The sequence below is a fragment of the Mobula birostris genome, chromosome 1 (genome assembly GCF_030028105.1).
Source record: "Mobula birostris isolate sMobBir1 chromosome 1, sMobBir1.hap1, whole genome shotgun sequence".
NCBI classification, from domain to species: domain Eukaryota; kingdom Metazoa; phylum Chordata; class Chondrichthyes; order Myliobatiformes; family Myliobatidae; genus Mobula; species Mobula birostris.
The window spans coordinates 148,701,376-148,729,180 of NC_092370.1; the positions used below are offsets into that span (position 1 = coordinate 148,701,376).

The following is a 27,805-nucleotide window of genomic DNA, read 5'->3' on the forward strand; positions in this document are numbered from 1 at the left end:
TCGTGTCCTTGATTATGCTGACAGTACTGCTCTGACAGCGTGCGGTGTAGAGTGAGTCCAAGGACAGAAGATTGGTTTGTGTGATGTGCTACGCTGTGTTTATGATCTTCTGCAGCTTCTTTCGGTCTTGGACAGGTCAATTTCCATACCAGGTTGTGGTGCACCCTAGAAGAATGCTTTCTACGGTGCATCTATAAAAATTAGTGAGGGTTTTAGGGGACAGACCAAACTTCTTTGATTTTCTCAGGAAGTAAAGGCACTGGTGGGCCTTCTTGGCAGTGAACTCTGCTTGGTTGGACCAAGTCAGGTCATTTGTAATATTGACCCCGAGGAACTTTTTGACCTGTTCCACTTGCAGACCACCGATGTAAATTGGGTCGTGCGGTCCGCTACTCCTTCTGAAGTCAACAACCAATTCCTTCGTCTTGCTGACGTTGAGGGATAGGTTATTGTCTTCGCACCATGCCACCAGGTTCGTAATTTCCTCTCTGTACTCAAACTCATCATTACCCGAGATATGGCCTACAATTGTTGTGTCATCAGCAAACATACATTGAGTTTGATGGAAACTTGGCTACACAGTCATGGATGTACAGTGAGTACCGGTGCTCAGAGTGATTGCAGAGGAGAGCTTGTCCCCTATTTCAGTGAGGAAGTTGAAGATCCAGCTGCAGATCTGAGTGCCAAGGCCCAAGTTCCGGAGCTTAGGAATCAGTTTATTTGGAATGATGGTATTAAAGGCAGAGCTGTAGTCAATGAAAAGGAGCCTTACGTATGCGTCTTTATTCTCCAGGTGTTCTAAGGAGGAATGTAGGACCAGAGAGATGGCATCTGCCGTTGACCTGTTGCTCCGGTAGGCGAATTGCAAAGCGTGGAGGTTGACCGGTAGGCTGTGGTTGATGTGTGCCATAACCAATCTCTCAAAAGCACTTCATAGCAATTGATGTCAGAGCCACAGTTCAATAGTCATTCAGGCATGCCACCTTGCTCTTCCTCGGCACTGGGATTATCGTTGCCTTTTTAAAACACGAGGGGATCTTAGACTGAAGCAAGGAGCAGTTGAAGATGTCAGCAAACACTCCAGCTAGCTCGCTTGCACAGGCCCTGAGAACCCATCCTGGGACGCCATCTGAACCTGTTGCCTTCCTTGGATTTATCTTCAGGAAGGCCCTTCTAACGTCGAATCGATGAATCTCGATGCCACCAGGTCCGGTTCATCCGGAGGGAGCGGGATGCTCCTCTTCTGTTCGAATCTTGAGTAGAATGCGTTAAGTTCATCAGGAAGAGAAGCGCCACAGTTATTGATATTCCCAGCCCTTTCTTTGCACCCAGTGATCTCATTTAGACCCTGCCATAGTCTACTGGCATCCCTCTGGTTAGCTTGGGCTTCCAACTTGGCTCGATATTGCCTCTTGGCGCCCTTACCGGCTTTCTGGAATTCACACCTGGATTCCGTGTAGCAACTGGTATCCTCGAACCTAAAAGCCGCAGTTCTAGCCATTAAAAGGGACTTGACCTCATAATTCATCCAAGGTTTCTGGTTAGGGAATACCCGGATCGTCTTGCGAGACACACAGTCCTCCATGCATTTCCAAATAAAGTCCGTGACAGCTGAGGCATACTCATTGAGGTTAGCAGCCGAGTCCTTGAATACTAACCAGTCCACCGATTCAAAGCAGTCACGGGGGACCTCATCCGTTTCCTCCGTCCAACGCGACACTACTTTTGACGCCTGATGGTCTGATTTTCTGAAGTGAGATCGTGGGATAGAACAGTAGGCACCCTTGACTGCTGTGTAGCAGTGATCAAGTATATTCGGGCCTCTAGTGGGGCAGGAGACATTTTGGTATAACTCTGGCAGCGCCTTTCTGAGGTTGGCCTGGTTAAAGTTCCCGGCTGTAATGAGCAAAGTCTCTGGATACCTGGTCTCAAGTTCACTGATGTTGGCATACAGTATGTTCAGAGCACACTCCACGTCCGCCTGGAGGGGAATGTAGACCGCTGTCAGTATGACCGAGGTGAATTCCCGTGGCAGATAGTGGGGACGACACTTCACCAACAGGTGTTTCAGGTCCGGGCTGCAGGAGCTTGTCAGTGCCACTGTGTTCAAGGACCATGCAGTGTTGATCAGTAGACAGACACCACCTCCCCTCGTCTTGCCCGAAGACGCCGTGCGGTCAATCCGATGGATCAAAAATCCCTCCGGTCAGATGGCACAGTCGGGGGTGGTAGGGGAGAGCCAGGACTCGGTGAAACAAAATACGCAGCAGTTCTGCATATCCCTGCAGTAGCTGAATCTCCCTTTAAGATCATCCACCTTGTTGTCTATGGCTTGCACATTAGCTAGTAGGATGGTGGGCATAGGGACCCTGAAGCCCCTCAGCTTCAATCTGACCAGCAGCCCAGCTCTTTTCCCACGCTTCTTTGGTAAAGAGTGCATCTTTCCAGGTTTCCATCGATGCAGTGTGTTGTTGTCAGCTCCTTGAGGTTGGTGGACGCGTCCCGCAGGGATTGATCAGCGGGTCGCATCGTCGGATGCTCTGGGTCAGGCCGAGTACGGGGGGGCAGGGGGCTCCGCTGCCACTTCCAGCTGCCGGGGGCCTGGGCTGTCGATTGGGTCAGGCCCCAAAGCCGACACTTAATCCCGGATGGCCGGCCTCCTGGCTGAAACAATTCCTTAAGCTGAGTCACGGTTGCGGAGACCTCTGCTTCAGCCGAGCCTCGGGCTCGATTTCCAAGGTCGGCGGTGGAGGCCTCACTTCTGGCAGCTGTGGATGGCCACCAACGGGGCTTTATGGTGGTCGCTCTGGGGAAGCGTCTGGGGCGCCTTGAGGTCTCCTGTGTGGTCATCTGCTCTGGAGAGGTGCTGGTCGGAATGGGCCGTGTCTCCACGCGCTCCAGCACGGTAGCAGACCACAGGTCTCCGGGAACGTGGTGGGCCTCGCTGGTCAGGTCCAGGTGCGGTCTGGAGTTTAAGAAGCAATTCTGGCGTGGTGGTCTCCAGCTGGGTCAGTAGCTTCGCCAGGGTGTTGTTGATCTTGATCTTGCTAGATTGGAGGTTTAGAAGGGTTTCTCGGGTATAGGATAGTGGAGAGGGCAGTTTGTTCGGGACAGCACGTGCAAAGTCGCCAGTTACCAGCGCCATCTTTCTTTATTAAAATTAAAATTAGTACCAAAGCTAAATTTCTCTAAAACGTTAAATAAATATTTCCATTTAACTCTATCAAATGCCTTTTCAGCATCAAAAGAAACAACAAATTGGGGAGTTTTCGAGGGGGATGAGTATATAACATTTAACAGTCTCCGAGTATTAGAAAAAGAATAACAGCCTTTTATAAAACCTGTTTGGTCCTGAGAAATAATTTTAGCTAGTATATTCTCCAACTGATTAGCCATTATTTTTGAAAAAATTCTGGCATCTACATTTAATAATGAGATAGGTCTATATGAAGCACAATCCGTAGGGTCTTTATCTTTCTTAAGAATTAAAGAAATAGAAGCTTCATAAAACGTAGAAGGTAACTCTCCTAACAAAAAGGAATCTTTAAACATTTCCAACATATAAGAAGTAAGCAAATTTTCAAATTTTTTATAAAATCCTACTGAAAAACCACCTAGTCCAGGAACTTTACCAGATTGCACTGAAAAAATAGCCTTCTGAATTTCTCTTTCAGTAAAAGGAGTATCAAGAATTTGTTGATCTTCAACAGATATTCTAGGAAAATCAATCTTTTGTAAAAAGGCATTCATTTTAGAAGGATCAGCTGGAAACTGAGATTTATAAAGTTCACTGTAATAGTCTTGAAAAATTTTATTAATATCTTCATAGTTACAAGCTAAACTACCATCTCCCTTACGAATGTTTAAAATTTGTCTTTTAACTCTTTATTTTTTGTAATATAATTTTTATTGAATTTTCAAAAAGAATACATGAAAAAATAGAATCTACCCTCCTCCCCCATATATAGTCCTACCTAAAAAAAAAGAAAGAAAGGAAGAAAAGAACCGCCTGGGTATTGGAAGGTTTCCACATGCTCCATGGGATTCAAAATAAATTTGGTATAATTATTCGTTACTTTCCCCAAGTGACCAAAGTCTTTATCGGAGCACTTAAATATGCCATCCTATCTTTTGTAAATAAGGGCGCCAAATATTCAAAAATGTTACATATTTATCTCTTAAATTATAAGTAATTTTTTCGAGTGGAATAGAACTAGCCATTTCATTATTCCAACGATCCATACTTAAATACAAATCAGATTTCCAAGTAACTGCTATAGTCTTCTTAGCTACTGCCAATGCAATTTTTATAAATTCTTTCTGATATTTATTCAATTTAAGTTTCGGTTTTATCCCTTCAATATCACCTAATAGAAATAATACAGGGTTATGTGGAAGTTGAGTTCCAGTAATTTGTTCCAATAAGATTCTTAAATTTATCCAAAAGGGTTGAATTTTAAAACAAGACCAAGTAGAATGTAAAAAAGTACCAATTTCTTGATTACACGGAAAACATTTATCAGATAGATTTGAATTTAATCTATTTATTTTTTGCGGTGTAGTATATAATTGGTGTAAAAAATTATATTGTACTAATCTAAGTCGAACATTTATTGTATTTGTCATACTGTCAAGACAAAGTCTTGACCAATTTGTTTCATCAATATTAATATTCAGATCTGTTATAAAGCAAATTATAAAGCAAATCAACTTAGATTTATTGCATCTTTCTTCGATGATCGAAAACCAGCATGGATTAAAATAGAACTGGACAAGATAGGAGAAAATAGACCTGAAGATTTTAAAAGAAAAGAAAGAATCTCCTACATTAACACATTTGATTGATCTATGGAATAAGATAAATGTTGATAATGAAACACAGAAATCTCTATTAGCAGGAGACCTTTGTTCCAAAACAGACTTATTCCTTTTACAATGGACAATCAACTTTTATATAATTGGTACCAAAAAGGGATTAAATTTATAGGAGATTGTTTTGAACGAGGTATATTGATGTCATTTGAACAATTAAAGGATAAATATAAAATATCTAATAATACTTTCTTTTGTTACTTTCAATTAAGGGCTTACTTAAAAGGTAAGCTGGGTCAAACAATGTTTTTGCCAAAACCTAATGAAATTGAAATTTTAATACAAAAAGGGAAAATTAAAAAATTTATTTCTTGTATGTATAATTTGATTCAAGAACAGACAATTAAACAAGGAACCCATAAGTCAAAGCAAAAATGTCTTTTAACTCTTAACTGCTTTTAGTTGGGATGCCAGTAGCTTATTACTTTTATCTCCAAACACATAAAATTGACTTTTTAATTTGAGCAAATTTCTTTCAATAGGATAAGTTAATAATAAATTATATTGTGATTGAAGTTCAACCCTTTGTTTAAATAGGTCAATATTAGGAGAAACTGCTTAAATGTTATCCAAATCTTTAATTTGTTTTGAAATCCTATCTAACTCTATTTTTGTCTGTTTCTTAAGCTTAGCCAAATAGGAGATTATCTGACCTCGCAAGTACGCTTTAAATGTATCCCACTTAATCAATTTCGACATATCTTCTGTATTATTAAAAAGAAAAAAAGTCTTTTATTTGAATCTATAAATTTAACGAAGTCCAAACTTTGTAATAAGTTTTCTGGAAAACGCCAAGGCAAGTTTACATTGCTAACATCATTCAACTCAAAAGTTAAGCTTAAAGGTACATGATCCGAAACAGCAATAGCATCATATTCTCATTTCTGGACTTTGGACAAAAATCGGAAATCAGCTATAAAATAATCAATTCGCGAGTATTTTTTATGGACATGTGAATAAAAAGAATAATCTCTATCATTAGGATGTAGATTTCTCCAGATTTCTATCAAACCATAATCAATTAAAAAGGAATTAATAAGTGATGCTGAACCACTCGGAAGCTGCTGATTGGTTGAACTCTTGTCAATCATAGGGTTTAAACAACAGTTGAAGTCACCTCCCATCAGCAGCATATATTCATTTAAGTCTGGTAAAATAAACCAAATACATTTTTTAAAAAAAAGGATCATCTACATTAGGTCCATATAGATTAACCAAGACAATTTTTCTATTACAGATTGATCCTTTAATAATTAAAAATCTACCATTGATATCTGAGATGATATTTTCTTGGATAAATAAAATATTAGCTTTCCTAAAAATAGATACTCCCTTTGTTTTATTTTGACAAGTAGCATGATATTGAAGGCCCTTCCATGTTTTAAAAAATCTATTTTGATTGCCCATTCTGATATGCGTTTCTTGAACAAAAATTATATTGGGCTGGAATCGGTTAATAATTTTAAAAGTCTTCTTTCACTTAATGGGGTGATTCCAGCCACGTACGTTCCAACTAACAACGTTTATCTGTTTATTAACCATAGAATATTGTTTTAAACACGAGAAAACACGCATACCATCGTGGGCTAATCAAAGATGGTGGTGATGAGTATAACCATATAGAAAACATGCATGCTCTGGAGCTCCATAATGGGAAAAAACCTGAAAAAGAAATCTTATAATAAACCCCAAAATGCAAAAAAACCCCAAATCCTCCCCCCATCCCAAAAGGTAGAAATCCAGCAAAAAGGAAGGAAAAAGCCGGAATGCTTCCCCAAAGAAAGAGAGAAAAGCAGAACTCCACATGCGGCTCAATATAAATAGTGATTTAAAAGTTTTTCTCCCAATTCCCCCCATCCTTTACAAAGAAATCACGTGACCCTAAGATAAGAAAGCTCAGCAGAGAAACAGAAAAAAGATGTTTATAGTTAATCATTGAAAATAAACTAGGAATGCAAAAGCAGTCTCCGAAGACGTCAAAACAACGCTATTTAAACCTAAACAGTACATTCTCAAACAAGAAAAAGACACCATTATTCCTTTAGCTTAAAACTAAAGCTAATTATCTATTCTAAACACTCCTCACTATATAAGAAAGAGTCTATATAAACTATGAAAGCTATCATTTAATTAATAAAAGAAAAGGAAGAAAGAAACAGATAATCAAACCAGTTAATAATCTGTCCACTGTGTTAGTTCACTCCATGTACCAAACAGACTTCAAAAAAGTAATTCATTGGTCAAACCAAGAAGTTCACCTCTTCTTTAAATAGTTCATCAGTCAAAGAAAATTTTCAGCATATCAAAAATCTTCAAAGCCTGTTTTCTTTCAGAAAATTATTCAGCAACCCAAATATCCTTCATGTGTCAGCTGACTCCACGATAGCGTTAACAAAGTCCAATGCTGCTTGGGAATCCGAAAACACACGGGTATAGAATTTTTAGGAAATAATTTTAACCTTGCTGGATGGTGAAGCGATGGAATAAGTCCCTTTTCATGAGCAGTTTTTATCGCTGGGGTAAATTTGATCTGCTGTTCCACAGTTTCCCGTGGATAATGTTCGTAAAAACAGATCTCGGAACCGTTAAATTTAAAAACTCTCTGTTTCCTTGCACATTTTATAATTTGGTCTTTAACTTTAAAGCGAAGAAAGTTGACCAAAATAGGGTGAGATTTACCTGAGGTCTGAGAATTCAATATGAAAATTCTATGAGCTCTTTCAATATCAGGAGGTTGAAGTAGAATATCTGGAAACAAAGATTGAAACAAATTGGCAAAATAGTCCAATAAATTCCCACTCTCAGAACTTTCCTCGAGTCCAATAATTCGTATAGTATTCCGACGAGATTTCGCCTCTAAATTGACAATTTTATATTGAGCCTGTTCCAAGCGGGTTGAAATATCCACAACCTGACGTTTTGATTCTTTAAACTCAGTATTCAAGGAAATAATTTTTTCCTCAATAGTCTGAAAACTCTGTCGGAACAACTTCAATTCAGAAGTCTTATTGTCTATTTTGTTGTCGAGAGCCATCAATGCATGTTCCAAACACTCAGCCCAGACAGGCATATCTTCCGATTTTTCTTTCAAAGTTTTTCCCTTTCCATTGCTGGATTCAAAAGGCAACTTTCCACTTCATAAAGGATATGACATGAAAACAACTATTTCCCTCTAAGATCTGAGAAATAAAAGTTAAAAATGCAAGATTTAAACTGGGAAAAAGGAGGAATTAAAGGTAGGCTCCAATGAGCCGCAGGCAGAAGTCTCCTAATATTTCCAAATGTATCACTTCTACTTACGTGGATTAAACTTCATTTGCTTTTTCTCAGTCCATTTCACCAATATATCAATATCATCTTGTGTCATTTGACTATGCTTCACAGAGTCAACAATTCCATCAACACTGCCATCTGAGAACATCCACATCCTGATTACTCATCTATATTTCAAACAGCATGGGTCCCAGCACTGATCCCTGTTGAACATCACTAGTCAAGGGCATACACTCACTGAAACACCTTGAGTATTGTGAACAGTTTTGGGCTTCTCATGTAAGAAAAGATGTGCTGACATTGGAGAGAGTTCAGAGGAAGTTCACAAGAATGTAAGGGTTATCATATGAGGAACGTTTGATGGCTCTGTGTCTGTACTTGCTGGAATTTAGAAGGATGAGGCGGGATCTCATTGAAACCTTTTGAGTGTTGAAAGGCCTATTCAGAGTAGATGTGGAAAGGATGTTTCCCTTGGTGGGGAGCGTCAGGATAGAGGGGCCTCTATTGAAAACAGATGCGGAGAAATTTCTTTAGCCAGAGGGTGGTGAGTTTTTGGAATTTATTACCACAGGCAGCTGTGGAGGATAGGTCATTGGGTTTATTTAAGATGGAGCTTGATAGTTTCTTGATTGGACATGACATCAAAGATTATGGGGAGAAGGTTGGGAAGGGGGGGAAAGGATCAACCACGACTGAATGGCAGAGCAGACTCGATGGGCTAAATGCCATAATTCTGCTCCTCTGTCTTATGGTCTTTACCATACCAGTGACCCAGATTCAATTCAACTTCTTATGGAAACTATCCTCTACCATCACATTCCGTCTCCAACTGCTGAGTCAATCTTGGATCCAGTTTGCGAACTTTTGAGAGTAACAGTGGTCTGGATGTCCAGTACCTGTTCTCTTTAATAATAACCCATCTGTCTGTTTTCTTCAGGCAATGGCAGAAGAAGCAGGTGAGCCAGAGAAAGCCCGGCAAATCCAGGAACAGCTGAATGAATTGGAAGAACGGGCAGAGGCCCTCGACAGACTTCGCACAAAAAACATCTCTGCCATCAGGTCAGGAAAGAAGAGACTTGCATCTTATATGACAACTCTTAATCATTTCAGGTTTTCCCAAAGTGTACATTTGTAAGATAGCCTTCTTTATGTTATGAACAGTTGACTTGTGGCTACCTATACAATGAACAAACCTGCATTACATTATTAAATTAAATTAGAATCAAATGTATGTACATTCATTCCTACAAGCGGCAGAAGCTTTCCCCTTTCTCTCTACTTTCACTAATTGTTCTTTATCGGACCTGTGTGCTTTAATGCCTTTCAGTTCAGAAGGCCTTTGACAAGGTGTCACACATAAGGCTGCCAAGTTATTACAGGAAAGTTACTGGCATGGTTAGAACATTGACTAACTGGTAGGAGGCAGCAAGTGGGAATAAAAAGATCCTTTTCTGATTGGCTTCCAGTGACTGGAGGTGTTCCACAGGGGTTGGTGTTAGGACTGCTTCTTTGTATGCTGTATATCAATGATTTAGATGATGGAATAGGTAGCTTTGTTGCCAAATTTGCAGATGATACAAAGACTGGTGGGCGGCAGATCGTGTTGAGGAAACAGGAAGGCTGCAGAAAGACTTAGACAGATTAGTAGAATGGGCAAGAAAGTGGCAAATGAGATATAATGTTGGAAAATACATGGTCATGCACTTTGGTTGTAGCAGTAAATGTGCAGACTATTTTCTAAGTGGAGAAAATCCAAAAATCTGATATGCAAAGGGACTTGGGAGTCCTTCTACAGAACATCCTAAAAGTTAACTAGCAGGTTGAGTTGGTGGTGAAAAAGGCAAACGCAATTTTAGCATTCATTTCAAGAGGTCTTGAATACAAGAGCAGGGATGTGATGCCGAGATTATATAAGGCACTGGTGAGGCCTCACCTTGAGTATTGTGAACAGTTTTGGGCCCCTCATCTTAGAAAAGTTGTGCTAGCATTGGAGAGGGTTCAGAGGAGGTTCACAAGGATGATTCCGGGGTTGAAAGGGTTCTGCTCCTGGGATGAAGGAACGTTTGATAGCTCTGAGTCTGTACTCACTGGAATTTAGAAGGATGGGGGTGGGTGGGGGGAATCTCATTGAAACCTTTTGAATGTTGAAAGGCCCAGACAGAGTAGATGTGGAAAGGATGTTTCCCATGGTGAGGGAGTCTAGCACAAGAAGGCACAGGCAACTGTGGAAGGTATTTTGTTGGGTATATTTAAGTCAGAGCTTGATGGGCTCTTGATTGGATACTGCATCAAAGATTACGAGGAGAAGGCCGGGAGAGTGGGGCTGAGGAGATGGGAAAGGGATCAGCCATGAATGAATGACAGAGCAGACTCTTTGGTCCAAATGGCCTAATTCTGCTCCTATGTCTTATGTTCTTATTATAAGGCCCTCTCCTCTTTCCACCACGCCCGCCCCACAAGTCCTCACACTTGACTAACAAAACTGCAAAAGACTTTTGCAGTTTTGTTACCCAAGTGTGAGGTGCCAGAAGACTGGAGAATAGCTAATGTTCCCCCTTTGTGGAAAAACAGTAGCAGGGATTTGCATGGAAGTTACAGACCAGTGAGCCTTGTATTGGATTGTTGAAGAAGATAGGATTTATGTTCACTTGGAAAGGCAAGGACCGAGGAGAAGACAGAAACAAGACAAAATCTGCAGATGCTTGAAATCTGAGCAACACACACACAATGCTGGAGGAACTCAGCAGGCCAGGCAGCATCAATGGAAAAGAGTACAGTTGACATTTCAGGCTGAACCTCTTCTGCAACACTGGAGTAAAAAAAAAGCGAGGAGTAGATTTAAAAGCTGGGGGAAAGGAGAGAGAAACACAAGGTGATAGGTGAAACCTGAAGGGGCAGGGATGAAGTAGAGAGCTGGGAAGTTGATTGGTGAAAGGAACAGAAGACCATGAAAGAATGAAAAGTGGGGAGGAGCACCAGATGGGTGGGCAAGGAGATAATGTGAGAGGGGGAGAAGGGTATGGGAAATGGTGAGGGGGGGTGGGGCATTACCGTAAGATCGAGAAATCGATGTTCATGCCATCGGGTTGGAGGTTACCCAGACGGAATATAAAGTGTTCCTCCAACCTAAATGTGACCGATCACAACAGTGGAGGAGGCCATGGATAGACATGTTGGAATGGGTATGGGAAGTGGAATTAAAATGAGTGGCTACTGGGAGATCCTACTTTTTCTGACAGACGGGGCATAGGTACTTGGCGAAGCAGTCTCCCAATTTACATCCGGTCTCACCGATATACAGGAGGCCACACTGGACACAGTATATGATCCAGACTCACGGGTGAAGTGACACCTCACCTGGAAGGACTGTTTGGGCCCTGAATGATAGTGAGGGAGGAGGTGTAGAGGCAGGTGTAGCACTTATTCCGCTTGCCAAGATAAGTGCCGGGAGGGATAAATGGACCCAGGGAGTCATGTGGGGAGTGATCCCTGTGGAAAGTGGGGGGAAGGGAAAGATGTGCTTGGTGGTGGGATCCAATTGGAGATGACAGAAGTTACGGAGAATTATGTGCTAGATGCAGAAAGTGGTGAGTTGGGAGGTGAGAACAAGAGGAACCCTATCCCTGGTAGGGTGGCAGGACGATGGCGTAAGAGCAGACGTACATGAAATGGAGGAGATGCAGTTGAGGGCAGCATTGATGGTGGAGGAAGGCAAGACCCTTTCTTTGAAAAAGGAAGACATCTACTTTGTTCTAGAATGAAAAGCCTCATCCTGAGAGCAGATGTGGAAACAGAGGAATTAAGGGAAGAGGATGATATGTTTGCTAGTAACAGGGTGGGAAGAGGTCTCATCCAAGTAGCTGTAAGTCCGTGGGTTTATAATCGACATCAGTACCCTTCTCTCAATTCCTCCTCCTCTGCCGCATCTGCTCTCAAAATGAGGCTTTTCACTTTAGAAGCGTCAACTGTACTCTTTTCCATGGATGTTGCCTGGCCTGCTGAGTTCTTCCAGCATTTTGTGTGTGTTGCAAGAAGTCAGCATGATTTTATGCAGGAGAGATCTTATCTTAATCCGAGTTTTCTTTAAGGAAGGAACTAAGAAAATTGGAGTAGGTATGCTTTTGAGGACTTTTAGGCCTTTTTAATTAAACTTAATTCAAGATTGTTTAATGTCATTTCCAGTACACAGTACACATGTATAAAGGGGAACAAAATAATTGTTATTCCAGGTTCAATGCAGCACAAAAAGCACTAAGATAAAGAACATAATAATAAAAGAACACGGAATATAAATACACAACGTAGCTTGTATACCTATATTGATTGTATGTGCATAAGGTGATGCTGGGCACAGGAATGTCTAGGCATAGATGACTGGCGAGACCTTACAAATTAGTGGTGGTTGTGAGTGTGGAGGATGGGTTAATGGGTGGAGATGTTGATCAGCCTTACTGCTTGGGGAGAGTATCTGTTTGAGTCTGGGGAGCCTGCCTTGAATGCTACGTGGTAACCTCTTCCCTCATAGGAGTGGGACAAACAGTCCATGAGCAGGGTGTGTGTGGTCCTTCATAATGGTGCTGGCCCTTTTCTGGCACCGTTTTTGTTTTTAAGAATAGTACAGCACATTACAGGCCCTTCGGCCCACAATGTTGTGCCAACCCTCAAACCCTGCCTCCTATATAACCCCCCACCTTAAATTCCTTCATATACCTGTCTAGTAGTTTCTTAAATTTCACTAGTGTATCTGCCTCCACCACTGACTCAGGCAGTGCATTCCACGCACCAACCACTCTCTGAGTAAAAAACCTTCCTCTAATATTCTCCTTGAACTTCCCACCCCTTACCTTAAAGCCATGTCCTCTTGTATTGAGCAGTGGTGCCCTGGGGAAGAGGTGCTGGCTATCCACTCTTTCTATTCCTCTTATTATCTTGTACACCTCTATCATGTCTCCTCTCATCCTCCTTCTCTCCAAAGAGTAAAGCCCCAGCTCCCTTAATCTCTGATCATAATGCGTACTCTCTAAACCAGGCAGCATCCTGGTAAATCTCCTCTGTACCCTTTCCAATGCTTCCACATCCTCCCTATAGTGAGGCGACCAGAACTGGACAAGTGTGGCCTAACCAGAGTTTTATAGAGCTGCATCATTACATCACGACTCTTAAACTCTATCCCTCGACTTATGAAAGCTAACACCCCTTAAGCTTTCTTAACTACCCTATCCACCTATGAGGCAACTTTCAGGGATCTGTGGACATGTACCCCCAGATCCCTCTGCTCCTCCACATTACCAAGTATCCTGCCATTTACTTTGTACTCTGCCTTGGAGTTTGTCCTTGCAAAGTGTACCACCTCACACTTCTCCGGGTTGAACTCCATCTGCCACTTCTCAGCCCACTTCTGCATCCTATCAATGTCTCTGTGCAATCTTTGACAATCCTCTACACTATCTACAACACCACCAACCTTTGTGTTGTCTGCAAACTTGCCAACCCAGCCTTCTACCCCCACATCCAGGTCGTTAATAAAAATCATGAAAAGTAGAGATTCCAGAACAGATCCTTGTGGGACACCATTAGTCACAATTCTCCAATCTGAATGTACTCCCTCCACAGCGACCCTCTATCTTCTGCAGGCAAGCCAATTCTGAATCCTCCTGGCCAAACTTCCCTGGATCTTTCTGACTTTCTGAATAAGCTTACCATGTTGAACCTTGTCAAATGCCTTACTAAAATCCATATAGATTACATCCACTGCACTACCCTCATCTATATGCCTGGTCACCTCCTCAAAGAACTCTTATCAGGCTTGTTAGACACGATCTGCCCTTCACAAAGCCATGCTGACTGTCCCTGATCAGACCATGATTCTCTAAATGCTCATATTTTGTGTGTTGCAAGGACCTTGTAGAGTCTGTAAAATTATGAGGGGTAGGTAGAATCTTCTTCCCAGAGCAGGGAGTCTAGAAGTGGATGGGCACAGATTTAAAGTGAGAAGGGAGAAATTTAAAGATTTTAGGTTTTTCCACAAAATGTGGTGAGTATCTGAAACAAACTGCAAAAAAAAGTTAGAGCCTCATACAGTTGATTACATGTTGAAAAGGCATGTGGGCAGGTATGTAAATAGAAAGATGGAGAGAGATGTGGGCACATGGGATTGTGTCAATAGGCATCACAGTAGGCATGGGCAGCTGAGCTGGAAGGATCTGTAGTGTAACCTTAAGTTTATCAAGGATTGAAAGGTTTCAAAAGCGTGATTGGACTGAGTGACCAATGGCTTTCTCAGAGATGAGAATGTGTGAGCTAATAATGTATATATATTTTTTAAAGGCCATGTTATTACACTAGCTGTGAGCATCTGGATCTGGTTCTGGTTCAGGAAACTAATTTGTGGAAAGAGAATGGAGTTTGTGACTGGGACCAAAGAGTTTGTTTTTTTTGTCATTATTTGAAGAAATGAGTTTGTCTAGCTTTGAATGGTAGACAAGTACTTTGACAATTTTGAAGTGAGTTAGAGAGGTTAGATAGAGATTGGTACCATCAGCATAGTACATGTGGAAATTCTTGCTGTGTTTTTGGACCCTGATGTGGGACTCTACAAACATGAAGTGCCAGAGGTGAGTACCAAAGGTAATTGGCAGCAAAATCATCCTCATTCCAACTAGTCTGGCCCAGAAGATGATTGTACATGTCACAGAGCTACCAAGTTTTGGAAAAAAAATAATAAACAGATTTCACTTCTTGGTTACTTGGTGACAAGCAGTGCAACTCTCTTTATAATCAATCACCTGTGTTTTTGAATGTTGATGTGGGACTGTCCAAACATAAAGCAGCAGAGGTCAGTATCAAAGGTAAATGGTGTTAGATGGCCCTCATTCCAACCAGAGTCTGGCCCAGAAGATAGCACATGTTATTTTAGTGTCTCTATTAAAACCTCATTGCTTCTTTCTCTTAGCTACATAAACCAGAGGAACAGAGAATGGAACATTGTGGAGTCTGAAAAAGCTTTACTGGTAAGCATTATTGCTGGATGGTATCATTTGTTGATCAAATGCACTGAATAGAATACAAACATGGAAAACCTACAACACAATACAGGCCCTTCGGCTTACAAAGCTGTGCCGAACATATACTTACTTTAGAAATTACCGAGGGTTACCCATAGCCCTTTATTTTTTGAAGCTTCATGAATGTATCCAGGAGCCTGTAAAAAGACCCTATCATATCTGTCTCCACCGCCATCGCCAGCAGCCCATTCCGTGCACTCACCACTTTCTGCGTAAAAAAAGCTTACCCTTGACATCTCCTCTGTACTACTTCCAAGCACCTTTAAAACTGTGCCTTTCGTGTTAGCCATTTCAGCCCTGGGAAAAAGTCTCTTGACTATCCACATGATCAATGACTCTCATCATTTTATACACCTCTATCAGGTCACCTCTCATCCTTCACCGCTCCAAGGAGAAAAGGCCAAGTTCACTCAACCTGTTCTCGTAATGCATGCTCCCCAATCCTGGCAACATCCTTGTAAATCTCCTCTGCACCCTTTCTATTGTTTCCACATCCTTTCTGTAGTGAGGCGACCAGAACTGAGCGCAGTACTCCAACTGGGGTCTGATCAGGGTCCTATATAGCTGTGACATTACCTCTCGGCTCTTAAATTCAATCCCATGGTTGGTGAAGGCCAATGCACCGTATGCCTTCTTAACCACAGAGACAACCTGCGCAGCAGCTTTGAGTGTCCTGTGGACTTGAACCCCAAGATCCCTCTGATCCTCCACACTGCCAAGAGTCTTATCATTAATACTATATTCTGCCATCATATTTGACCCACCAGAATGAACCACCTCACACTTATCTGGGTTGAACTCCATCTGCCACTATTCAGCCCAGTTTTGCATCCTATCGATGTCGGGCTGTAACCTCCACGCTATCCACAACACCCCTAATCTTTGTGTCATCAGCAAATTTACTAACCCATCCCTCCACTTCCTCATCCAGGTCATTTACAAAAATCACGAAGAGAAGGGGTCCGAGAACAGATTCTTGAGGCACACCACTGGTCACCGACCTCCATGCAGAATATGACCCATCTGCAACCACTCTTTGTCTTCTGTGGGCAAGCCAATTCTGGATCCACAAAGCAAGGTCCCCTTGGATCCCATGCCTCCTTACTTTCTCAATAAGCCTTACATGGAGTACCTTATCAAATGCCTTGCTGAAATCCATATACACTACACCTAACTGCTTTACCGAATCAAGGTGATTCGTCACTTCCTCAAAAAATTCAATCAGGCTCGTAAGGCACAACCCGCCTTTGACAAAGCCATACTGACTATTCCTAATCATATTATGCCTCTCCAAAAGTTCATAAATCCTGCCTCTCAGGATCTTCTCCATCAACTTACTAACCACTGAAGTAAGACTCATTGTTCTATAATTTCCTGGGCTAGCTCTACTCCCTTTCTTGAATTAAGGAACAACATCTGCAACCCTCCAATCCTCTGGAACATCTCCTGTCCCCATTGATGATGTAAAGATCATTGCCAGAAGCTCAGCAATCTCCTCCCTTGCCTCCCACAGTAGCCTGGGGTGCATCTCGTCCGGTCCCGGAGATTTATCCAACTTGATACTTTCCAAAAGCACATCCTCTTTCTTAATGTCTATATGCTCAAGCTTTTCAATCTGCTGTAAATCATCCCTACAATCACCAAGATCCTTTTCCGTAGTGAATACTGAAGCAAAGTATTTATTAAATACCTCCACTATCTCCTCCGGTTCCATACACACTTTTCCACTGTCACACTTGATTGGTCCTATTCTCTCACGACTTGGCCTCTTGTTCTTCATACTTGTAGAATGCCATGGGGTTTTCTTTAATCCTGCTCGCTAAGGCCTTCTCATAGCCCCTTCTGGTTCCCCTAATTTTATTCTTAAGCTTCTTCCTGCTAGCCTTATAATTTTCTAGATCTCTATCATTACCTAGTTTTTGAACCTTTTGTAAGTTTTTCTTTTCTTCTTGATTAGATTTTCAACAGCCTTTGTACACCACATACCATCCTTTCCTTGTCTCATTGAAACGTACCTATGCAAAACAGCTGGCAAATATTCCCTGAACATTTGCCACTTTTCTTCCATACATTTCCCTGAGAACTCCTGTTCCCAATTTGTGCTTCCAAGTTCCTGCCTGATAGCTTCATATTTCCCCTTACTCCTATTAAATGCTTTCCTAACTGTATCAAAGAGTGTGAGTTCTCACAACCACTATGTATAGAGTTAGAATATTTCACATGTAGTACAATAGGATCCGGGTACCTATGCATTATGAAGGGAAGGTCTGCAGTTTTCATTTCTTAGTTACTTGTAGTTGCATGCAGTGTAACTCCCTTTGTAATCAATCATCTGGCCATTTTGTCCCATTACCATTCTGCCTTTCAGAAGCTGAAAATCAATGTACAAAGTGAGACCCTGATGGAATATGCTGGTTTGATAATGCATTTTGGAGGTTCAGTTAAGGCATTATGTTAAGGGATTGCACAAGTTGAATAGCTTCGTTCATCTGAGCCCAAATCAGATTGGATACAGGGTACATGTGTGCCAAGGATTGTTACTCTGAACTCCAGAACAGACCCAAAATTTGTAGTGCTAGCCTTAACAGCTTGAATAGGGATTTGACCTTTGTCAGGATTGGATGTCTGCAAATCTCATTGTAGACCCATTGAAAGGAATCTTAAATGTCCCCTCAGTAATGTCCTCTTCTTCTTTGGGTCTCCAGAATAAGAAGGTCAGCATAGGATATACAACCAAGAAAGTAAGAGGAAGCTCCAGCAAACAGATGGTTTTTAAATATTGACAGTTTCCATAATCTGGATTGTGGGAATGTTGAATGATGGATGGGGTGGTTGAGGGGTAAGCAAGATCCGTGGTAACAACAGATTCACTCAGCGTAGAAACAATCCTTTGGCCAATTAAGTCCATGCCAAGCATCAATCCCATTTTATCATCTACACACTTCTGAAAGCTCCTTCCTCCCTCCTCCCCCTCCACCCCATGCCCTTATGTATTCCACCAGCATCTTCAACCATTTACACAGCATGGACGATTTACAGCAGCCAGTTAACCTATCAATCCATTTGTCTGGCAAGGTGAATGTCCAAGCTCCATATAGGCATGTTGGAGGTTAGGATTGAACCTGGATCTCTAGTACTGTGAGACAGTAGCTTGACTAGTTGCACCACAACGTACTTAAGGACGAATTAGCAGGGTTGTGAGGAGTAGTGGATTGAGTTGTGTTTTTTGTAGCACTAACTACTGTATTTGAATTCCACATTTTGTGCTGAGGTCTTGTAACTGCTTTATTAATGTTTCACCATGGGGGAAAATGTCCTAAGTTCCTACAGAAACATGAGAAAAATTGACAAATGTCCAAAAGAAAGGGTGTTAACTAAGGGTGTTAAAAATGCCCAGACAATTGGGTTTTAATTAGCTGGTTTCTATTAGAAGGATGTGGTAAAATTGAGGGAAATCAAGAGCTTGAAGTGAAGATTGTTGAAGGTATGGCTACTGATGGACTAAAAATTTGGGAGAATACTCAAAGGACTGAGTTGTGGACAAAACATGTTATAGAAATACAGTGGATCCCAGTTAATTGTGCCATCAGTTAATAAGGGCAGTTGCTTATTTGGGACAACTCTTAAATAATAAAATAACCGTGAAAGTAGCTGGGATTCCCTTTGTTTATTTGGGACATTATGCTGCTTAATTGGGACAGGAGGCAAGAGATTGTTGCCGAATAGTTTCTAACTATCGTAAGTCGCATGCATATGTGTGGCCGTTGGACATCATGGAACGAATAGTGTCAGTTGCATGCGCTTGTATTATGTTATTCATTTTGGGCTGATGGGGGCTGATTTTAAAAAAGCAGTGATTTTTGATCATTTTGATTTTTATTTTGACTTGATGCAGGAAGGCCTTGAAGGCAATTTTGACTAGGTGTTTGCACTGATTTTGTTCATTTACAATGAATCAAAAGAATACAGTTTTGTAATACTGCAGTAGTGTTGGTAGTGTTCTAATTTCTGCCATATGAAACAACACTTAAATGCATAATTTTTTACTTGGTTAAGCAGTAGTTTTTCTACTTCCATGAAACTTCAGCTACTTGGGGCAGCTGTTTAATTGGACCAAAATGTACTGGTCCGGATGTGCCCCATTTTACCAGAATGCACTGTATATGGTGAAGAATGATAAGGGGAATCAGAATCTACTACAGACAATATAACAAAGTGGTGCTTAGCAACCCGCTGGCTGGCTTTGTAAGTGACTCTGTGTAACGCAGTGGGAACTCATCTGAGAATTACTGGTGATAGGGTGAAGGCAACAGCACTCATGGTTTTTCACTATTACCTCTTTGCAGGCTGAGGTCCAGAGTGAGAGGACCAAGCAGATGGACCCATTCACCAGGCGCCAGTGTCAACCCACCATCGTCTCCAATGTAAGGACTGTTTGTGATTCAACCAGCAGCCTAAATAAATATACAGTGCTATCAGAGCACCTTGCCAAGTAGTTATCAACTGATGACAGAGTCTGTCATGCTGTATGAATGTCAAGTAGTTGCAGCGTGGCAGTTGGGTTTACAATGCTACCTTAGGAGGGAGGAAGGAGGGTTTTTAGACTGGGTTTTACTCAAGACTGCAGTCTGCAAAAAAATAGATGAGTGTGGCATTGCCAATCAGGGATGGTACCACAGATGCAGAAATGGAGGTCATTCTGTAGACAACTGAATTACTGTGGGTGAAAGTCAGAAACGGGAAGGGAGCAATCATTCTATTGAGACTATTCTTTAGACACCCCCCTCCCGCCCCTCCCCCCCATAGCACAAAGACAATGAGGAGCAGATTGGGAGGCAGATTTTGGAAAGGGGATAAAGTAACAGGGTTGTTGTCATGGGTGACTTCAATTTCCCTAATATTGATTGGCACCTCCTTAGTGCAAAAGGTTGTGAATTTCTTGGGTATATCCAGAAAGGATTCCTGTCGATGAGTCTCCCACAGAGCCCATACTGGATCTGGTACTAGGCAATGAACCTGATCTCTTAGTGAGTGGATTCTGAAGAGTGACCACAACTCCTTGACCTTTACCATAGTTTTTGGCAGGGATAGAAGCAGACTATATGGGAATGTATTTAATTGGGGGAGGGCAAATTATGATGCTGTTTGGCAGAAAATTGGTAGCATAAATTGGAAACAGATGTACTCAGGGAGATGCACAGAGGAACTGTGGTTGTTTCTGGAGGACTTTCATTAGTTTCTGGATAGGTTTGTCCTATTGAGGCAGGGAAAGGATGGCAGGGTGAAGGAACCATGGTTACCAAAAGATGTTGAAAATCTAATCAAGAGAACGAAGGAAGCATAAATAAAGTTAGTAAGCAAAGAACAGACGGGCTGTAGAGGTAGCCAGGAAGTAGCTTAAGAAAGGATTTGGGAGAGCTTGAAAGGGGCATGAGAAGGCCTTGGCGTGTGGTGGGATTAACCAAAACACCAAGGCATTCTACATGTATTTCGTGATTTTTATTAACGACCTGGATGTGGGGATAGAAGGCTGGGTTGGCAAGTTTGCAAATGACACAAAGGTTGGTGGTGTTGTAGATAGTGTAGAAGATTGTCAAAGATTGCAGAGAGACATTGATAGGATGCAGAAGTGGCAGATGGAGTTCAACCCGGAGAAGTGTGAAGTGGTACACTTTGGAAGGACAAACTCCAAGGCAGAGTACAAAGTAAATGGCAGGATACTTGGTAGTGTGGAGGAGCAGAGGGATCTGGGGGTACATTTCCACAGATCCCTGAAAGTTGCCTCACAGGTAGATAGGGTAGTTAAGAAAGCTTATGGGTTGTTAGCTTTCATAAGTTGAAGGATAGAGTTTAAGAGTCGCGATGTAATGATGCAGCTCTATAAAACTCTGGTTAGGCCACAGTTGGAGTACTGTGTCCAGTTCTGGTCGCCTCACTATAGGAAGGATGTGGAAGCAATGGAAAGGGTACAGAGGAGATTTACCAGGATGCTGCCTGGTTTAGAGAGTATGCATTATGCTTTACTCTTTGGAGAGAAGGAGGATGAGAGGAGACATGATAGAGGTGTACAAGATAAGAAGAGGAATAGATAGAGTGGATAGCCAGCGCCTCTTCCCCAGGGCACCACTGCTTAATACACGAGGACATGGCTTTAAGGTAAGGGGTGGGAAGTTCAAGGGGGATATTAGAGGAAGGTTTTTTACTCAGAGAGTGGTTGGTGCGTGGAATGCACTGCCTGAGTCAGTGGTGGAGGGAGATACACTAGTGAAGTTTAAGAGACTACTAGACAGGTATATGAAGGAATTTAAGATGGGGGCTTATATGGGAGGCAGGGTTTGAGGGTCGGCACGACATTGTGGGCCGAAGGGCCTGCACTGTGCTGTACTATTCTATGTTATGTATGTGAAGAAGAGAAAAATGGCTAGAGTGAGGGTAGGACCAATCAAGGATAGTAAAAGAAACATATGCCTGGAGTCAGAGGAGATAGGGCAGGTCCTTAATAAATACTTTGCTTCAGTATTCACCAGTGAGAGGGATCTTGATGTTTGTGAGGACAGCCTGAGATATGTCAATGTTTCAAAAGAGGGTGTGCTAGAACTTTTGAAAAGCATTAGGATAGGTGAGCCCCTGACAGATAAACACTAGGTTATTATGGGAAGCTAGGAGAGAGATTGCTGCACCTTAGGCGATTATCTTTGCATCCCCACTGGCTGCAGGAGTCGTACCAGATGACCAGAGGGTGTTCAAGAAAAGTAATAGGGACAACTCTGAGAATTATAGATCAGTGAGTCGGATCAATAGTGGGAAAACTGTTAAAGGGGATTTTTAGAAACAAAATTTACGAGCATTTGAAGAAGCATAGTCTGATTAGGGATTTGTGAGGGGCAGGTCGTACCTCACTACCCTGATTAAATTCTTTAAGGAAGTGACAAAACAAAATGAAGGTAGAGCAGTGGGTGTGGTGTATATGGGTTTTAGTAAAGCATTTAACAAGTTCTTCACAGTAGGCTCATTCAGAAAGTCACGAGGCACGGGATAAAGGGAAACTTTGTCTGTGTAAATGGTATGTATTCTGCTTGGGGGCTGGTGAGTTTTCCACAGGGATCTCTTCTGGGACCCCAGCTCTTTGTGCTTTTCTTTTTATAAATGACTTGGAAGAGGATGTAAGTGGATGAGACAGTAATTTGCAGATGACATGAATTTGGTGTAGGGTACAATGGGACATTGATAGGAACAGCTGGGATAAAATTTATTTCTTCAGTGGTTTGAACGGGGCACGACTGCACAAGTGTGTGGAGGTCAGCCAGTGAGAAAAGTGGGAAGAGATAAACTTTATACTTCATTGTCGCCAAACAATTGATACTAGAACGTACAATCATCACAGCGATATTTGATTCTGCGCTTCCCGCCCCCTGGATTACAAATTGATAGTAAATATTAAAAATTTAAATTATAAATTATAAATAGAAAATAGAAAAATGGAAAGTAAGGTAGTGCAAAAAAAACGAGAGGCAGGTCCGGATATTTGGAGGGTACGACCCAGATCCAGGTCAGGATCCGTTCAGCAGTCTTATCACAGTTGGAAAGAAGCTGTTCCCAAATCTGGCCGCACGAGTCTTCAAGCTCCTGAGCCTTCTCCCAGAGAGAAGAGGGATGAAAAGTGTGTTGGCTGGGTGGCTCGTGTCCTTGATTATCCTGGCAGCACTGCTCCAACAGCGTGCAGTGTAAAAGCGAGCAGAGTTGAAAAGGTGACAGTTATTTCTTTCGCGGTTTGAACGGGGCACGACTGTGCAAGCGGGTGGAGATCAGCCAGTGAGAACAGCAGGAAGAGTTTAAAAGGAAGACAGATTTACAGAGCGGGCGATGGAGTAGAGGGAGACAGAGTAGGAAGGCTTTGGTTCAACGGGGCTTCAGTGATAAAGGGTCGAGGCCAGGTAGGTTATCTGTTTAAAATAAAGTCAAAGTATGTGTGTGAGGCCAGTTTTTTGTGCTCAGTGTCAGATGTGGGAGGTACTGGAGACTCCCAGGCCGGGATGACCATGTTTGCACCAGGTGTGTCGAGTTGCAGCTCCTTAGGGACCACGTTAGGGAACTGGAGCTGCAGCTCAATGACCTTCGTCTGGTCAGGGAGAGTGAGGAGGTGATAGAGAGGAGCTATAGGCAGGTAGTCACCCCGGGACCACAGGAGATAGACAAGTGGGTAACAATCAGGAGAGGGAAGGGGAAGAAGCAGGTGCTAGAGAGTACCCCTGTGGCTGTCCCCCTTAACAATAAATGTTCCTGTTTGAGTACTGTTGGGGGGGTGGGGCGGCCTCCCTGGGGGAAGCAACACTGTCTGGCCCTGTGACTCAGATGGGTAGGGAAAGGAAGAGGATAGCAGCAGTAATAGGGGACTCTATAGTTAGGGGGGGTCAGATAGATGATTCTGTGGGTGCAGGAAAAAAACGCGGATGGTAGTTTGCCTCCCAGGTGCCAGGGTCCGGGATGTTTCTGATTCTGAAGGAGAACAGCCAGAGGTGGTGGTACATATTGGTACCAATGACATAGGTAGGAAAAGGGAGGAGGTCCTCAAAAAAGACTACAGGGAGTTAGGAAAGAAGTTGAGAAGCAGGACCTCAAAGGTAGTAATCTCAGGACAGTAAGTATAAGAATAAGTTGAGGTGGAGGATAAATGCGTGGCTGAGGGATTGGAGCAGGGGGCAGGGGTTCAGATTTCTGGATCATTGGGACCTCTTCTGGAGCAGGTGTGGCCTGTACAAAAAGGACGGGTTGCACTTGAATCCGAGAGTGACCAATATCCTGGAGGGAAGGTTTGCTAAGGCTATTGGGGAAAGTTTAAACTAGAATTGCTGTGGGGTGGGAACTGCACTGAAGTGACGGAGGAAAGGGAGGTTGGCTCACAAATAGAGAAAGCTTGGATACAGTGCGAAAGGGAGGATAGGCAGCTGATAGAGAAGGGACGCGCTTAGTCCGATGGTTTGAGATGTGTCTATCTTATTGCGAGGAGTATCATGAATAAAGTGGATGAGCTTATAGCGGTGGATCAGCACTTGGCACTATGATGTTGTGGCCATTACAGAGACTTGGATGGTGCAGGGGCAGGTATGGCTACTACAAGTGCCAAGCTTCAGGTGCTTCAGAAAGGACGAGGGGGTGCAAAAGAGGTGGGGGCATGGCACTGTTGATTAGAGATAGTGTCACGGCTGCAGAAAAAGAGGAAATCATGGAGGGGTTGTCTACGGAGTCTCTGTGGTGGAAGTTGGGAATCGGAAATGGTCAATAACTCTACTGGGTGTTTTTTATAGACAACCCAATAGTAACAAAGACATTGAGGAGCAGATAGGAAGACAGATTCTGGAAAGGAGTAAGAATAACAGGGTTGTTGTGGTGGGAGATTTTAATTTCCCAAATATTGATTGGCATCTCCCTAGAGTGCGGGGTTTAGATGGGGTAGAGTTTGTTAGGTGTGTTCAGGAAGGTTTCTTGACACAACATGTGTCAACAAGACATACAAGAGGAAAGGCTGTACTTGATCTGGTATTGAGAAATGAACCTGGTCTGGTTTCAGATCTCTCAGTGGGAGAGCATTTTGTAGATAGTGATCACAATTCTATCTCCCTCACCATAGCATTGGAGAGGGATAGGAACAGACAGATTAGGGAAATGTTTAATTGGAGTAAGGGGAAATATGAGGCTATCAAGCAGGAACTTGGAAGCATAAATTGTAAACAGATGTTCTCAGGGAAAGGTACAGAAGAAATGTGGCAAATGTTCAGGGGATATTTGCGTGGGGTTCTGAGTAGGTACGTTCCAATTAGACATGAAAAGGATGGTAGGATACAAGATCCATGGTGTACAAAGGCTAGTCAAATCTAATCAAGAAGAAAAGAAGAGCTTACGAAAGGTTCAAAAAACTAGGTAATGATAGAGATCTAGAAGATTATAAGGCTAGCAGGATGGAATTTAAGAATGAAATTAGGAGAGTCAGAAGGCCTTGGAGGATTAAAGAAAACCCCAAGGCATTCTACAAGTATGTGAAGAGCAAGAGGATAAGACGTGAGTGAATAGGACCAATCAAGTGTGACAATGGAAAAGTGTATATGGAACCGGAGGAATTAGCGGAGGTACTTAATGAACACTTTGCTTCAGTATTCACTATGGAAAAGGATCTTGTTGATTGTAGTGCTGAGTTGCAGCAGACTGAAAAGCTGGAGCATATAGATATTAAGGAAGAGGATGTGCTGGAGCTTTTGGAAAGCATCAAGTTGGATAAGTCACCGGGACTGGACGGGATGTACCCCAAGCTACGGTGGAAAGCAAGAGAGGAGATTGCTGAGCCTCTGGCAATGATCTTTGCATCATCAATGAGGACAGGAGAGGTTCCGGAGGATTGGAGGGTTGTGGATGTTGTTCCCTTATTCAAGAAAGGGAGTAGGGATAGCCCAGGAAATTATAGGCCAGTGAGTCTTTCTTCAGTGGTTGGTAAGTTGATGGAGAAGATCCTGAGAGGCAGGATTTATGAACATTTGGAGAGGCATAATATGATTAGGAATAGTCAGCATGGCTTTGTCAAAGGCAGGTCGTGCCTTACGAGCCTGATTGAATTTTTTGAGGATGTGACTAAGCACATTGATGAAAGTAGAGCCATAGATGTAGTGTATATGGATTTTAGCAAGGCATTTGATAAGGTACCTCATACAAGGCTTCTTGAGAAAGTAAGGAGGCATGGGATCCAAGGGTACGTTGCTTTGTGGATCCAGAACTGGCTTGTTCACAGAAGGCAAAGAGAGATTGTAGACGGGTCATATTCTGCATGGAGGCCGGTGACCAGTGGTGTGCCTCAGGGATCTGTTCTGGGACCCCCTACTCTTTGTGAATTTTACAAATGACCTGGATGAGGAAGTGGAGGGATGGGTTAGTAAATTTGCTGATGACACAAAGGTTGGGGGTGTTGTGGATAGTGTGGAGGGCTGTCAGAGGTTACAACGGGACATTGATAGGATGCAAAACTGGGCTGAGAAGTGGCAGATGGAGTTCAACCCAGGTAAGTGTGAGGAGGTTCATTTTGGTAGGTCAAATATGATGGCAGAATATAGCATTAATGGTAAAACTCTTGGCAGTGTGGAGGATCAGAGGAATCTTGGGGTCCGAGTCCATAGGAAACTCAAAACTGCTATATCGGACCCTGGTCAGACCCCAATTGGAGTACTGTGCTCCGATCTGGTCGCCTCATTGTAGGAAGGACATGGAAAGCATAGAATGGTTGCAGAGGAGATTTACAAGGATGTTGCCTGGATTGGGGAGCATGCCTTATGAGAATAGGTTGAGTGAACTCAGCCTTTTCTCCTTGGAGCGACTGAGGATGAGAGGTGACCTGATAGAGGTGTACAAGATAGTGAGAGGCATTGATTGTGTGGATAATCAGAGGCTTTCCCCCAGAGCTGAAATGGCTAGCATGAGAGGGCACAGTTTTCTTTTTCAGTATTTGTGTTATTAATTTCTACATAGAGAATACAGAGTACAGGAAGTATATTATAAGTCAAAAAAGATAAAATAATACCAATACATATTTGAATCACATTTGCAACCTCATTACTCTGTATTCATGTAAATTAAATTAAATCATAATGTTGAAATATGATAATTTTATTGTTATACAGAAAAAAATTCTAAACCCTCTACAAGATCGAAGCTGCTAGGTAAAAAAAGAAAGTTGGGAAAAAAAATCCTTATCCTATAGTAAGATTTCGTATATTGACAGCCCAGTAATAAAACCTAAAATTGGGTAAAGCTATACCTCCATTCTTTTTAGCTTTTTGAAGATGAACTTTACTTAATCGAGAATGTCTATTTTTCCTTATATAAGATGGTAGAATAGAATCAAAAAAAGATTTAGGAATGAAAATGGGTAAGGCTTGGAAAAGGTATATAAATTTAGGTAAGATATTCATTTGATTAGAATTAATTTGGCCAACCCATGATAACGAAAGGGACGACCAGTTTGATAATGCCCTTTTAACATAATTCAGTAGGGTAAGAAAATTTTCTTTAAGTAGGTTAGTATTAATTGATACCAGATTATTCAAAGAAATAGTTTTAAGCATAGCCTTAAGGTGCTTGGAAGTAGTACAGAGGAGACGTCAGGGGTAGGTTTTTTTACGCAGAGAGTGGTGAGTGCGTGGAATGGGCTGCCGGTGGCGGTGGTGGAGGCAGAAACGATAGGATCTTTTGAGAGACTCCTGGATGGCTGCATGGAGCTTAGAAAATTGAGGGCTATGGGTAAAGCCTAGGTAGTTCTAAGGTAGGGACATGTTCGGCACAGCTTTGTGGGCCAAAGGGCCTGTATTGTGCTGAATGTTTTCTATGTGGCAGATGGAGTTCAGTACTGGAAAATGTGAGTGATACACTTTGTTAGGTAGAACTTGAAGGCAAATTACAAAGTTACTGGTCGGATTCTTAGCAGTGTGGGGGAACAGAATCATGAGGCCCATGTCCATAGATCTGTTAAGCACCGCGCAAGTTCATAGTGTGGTTAAGAAGCTATGTGAAGTGCTGGCCTTCATTCGTTGGAGGATTGAGTTCAAGAGCTGAAAGGT

At 42.3% G+C, this 27,805-nt stretch overlaps 1 protein-coding gene across 1 annotated transcript in view; it reads left to right on the top strand.

Annotated features, from left to right (window-relative positions):
* rtf1 (RTF1 homolog, Paf1/RNA polymerase II complex component) overlaps positions 1 to 27,805 on the top strand; it is a 106,707-nt gene that overhangs the window by 60,875 nt on the left and 18,027 nt on the right. Inside the window, exons 10-12 of the mRNA XM_072249885.1 lie at positions 9,083 to 9,204; positions 15,098 to 15,155; positions 19,556 to 19,633. Of these exons, the coding sequence (XP_072105986.1) occupies positions 9,083 to 9,204; positions 15,098 to 15,155; positions 19,556 to 19,633 (258 nt within the window). The remainder of the gene's footprint in view (positions 1 to 9,082; positions 9,205 to 15,097; positions 15,156 to 19,555; positions 19,634 to 27,805) is intronic.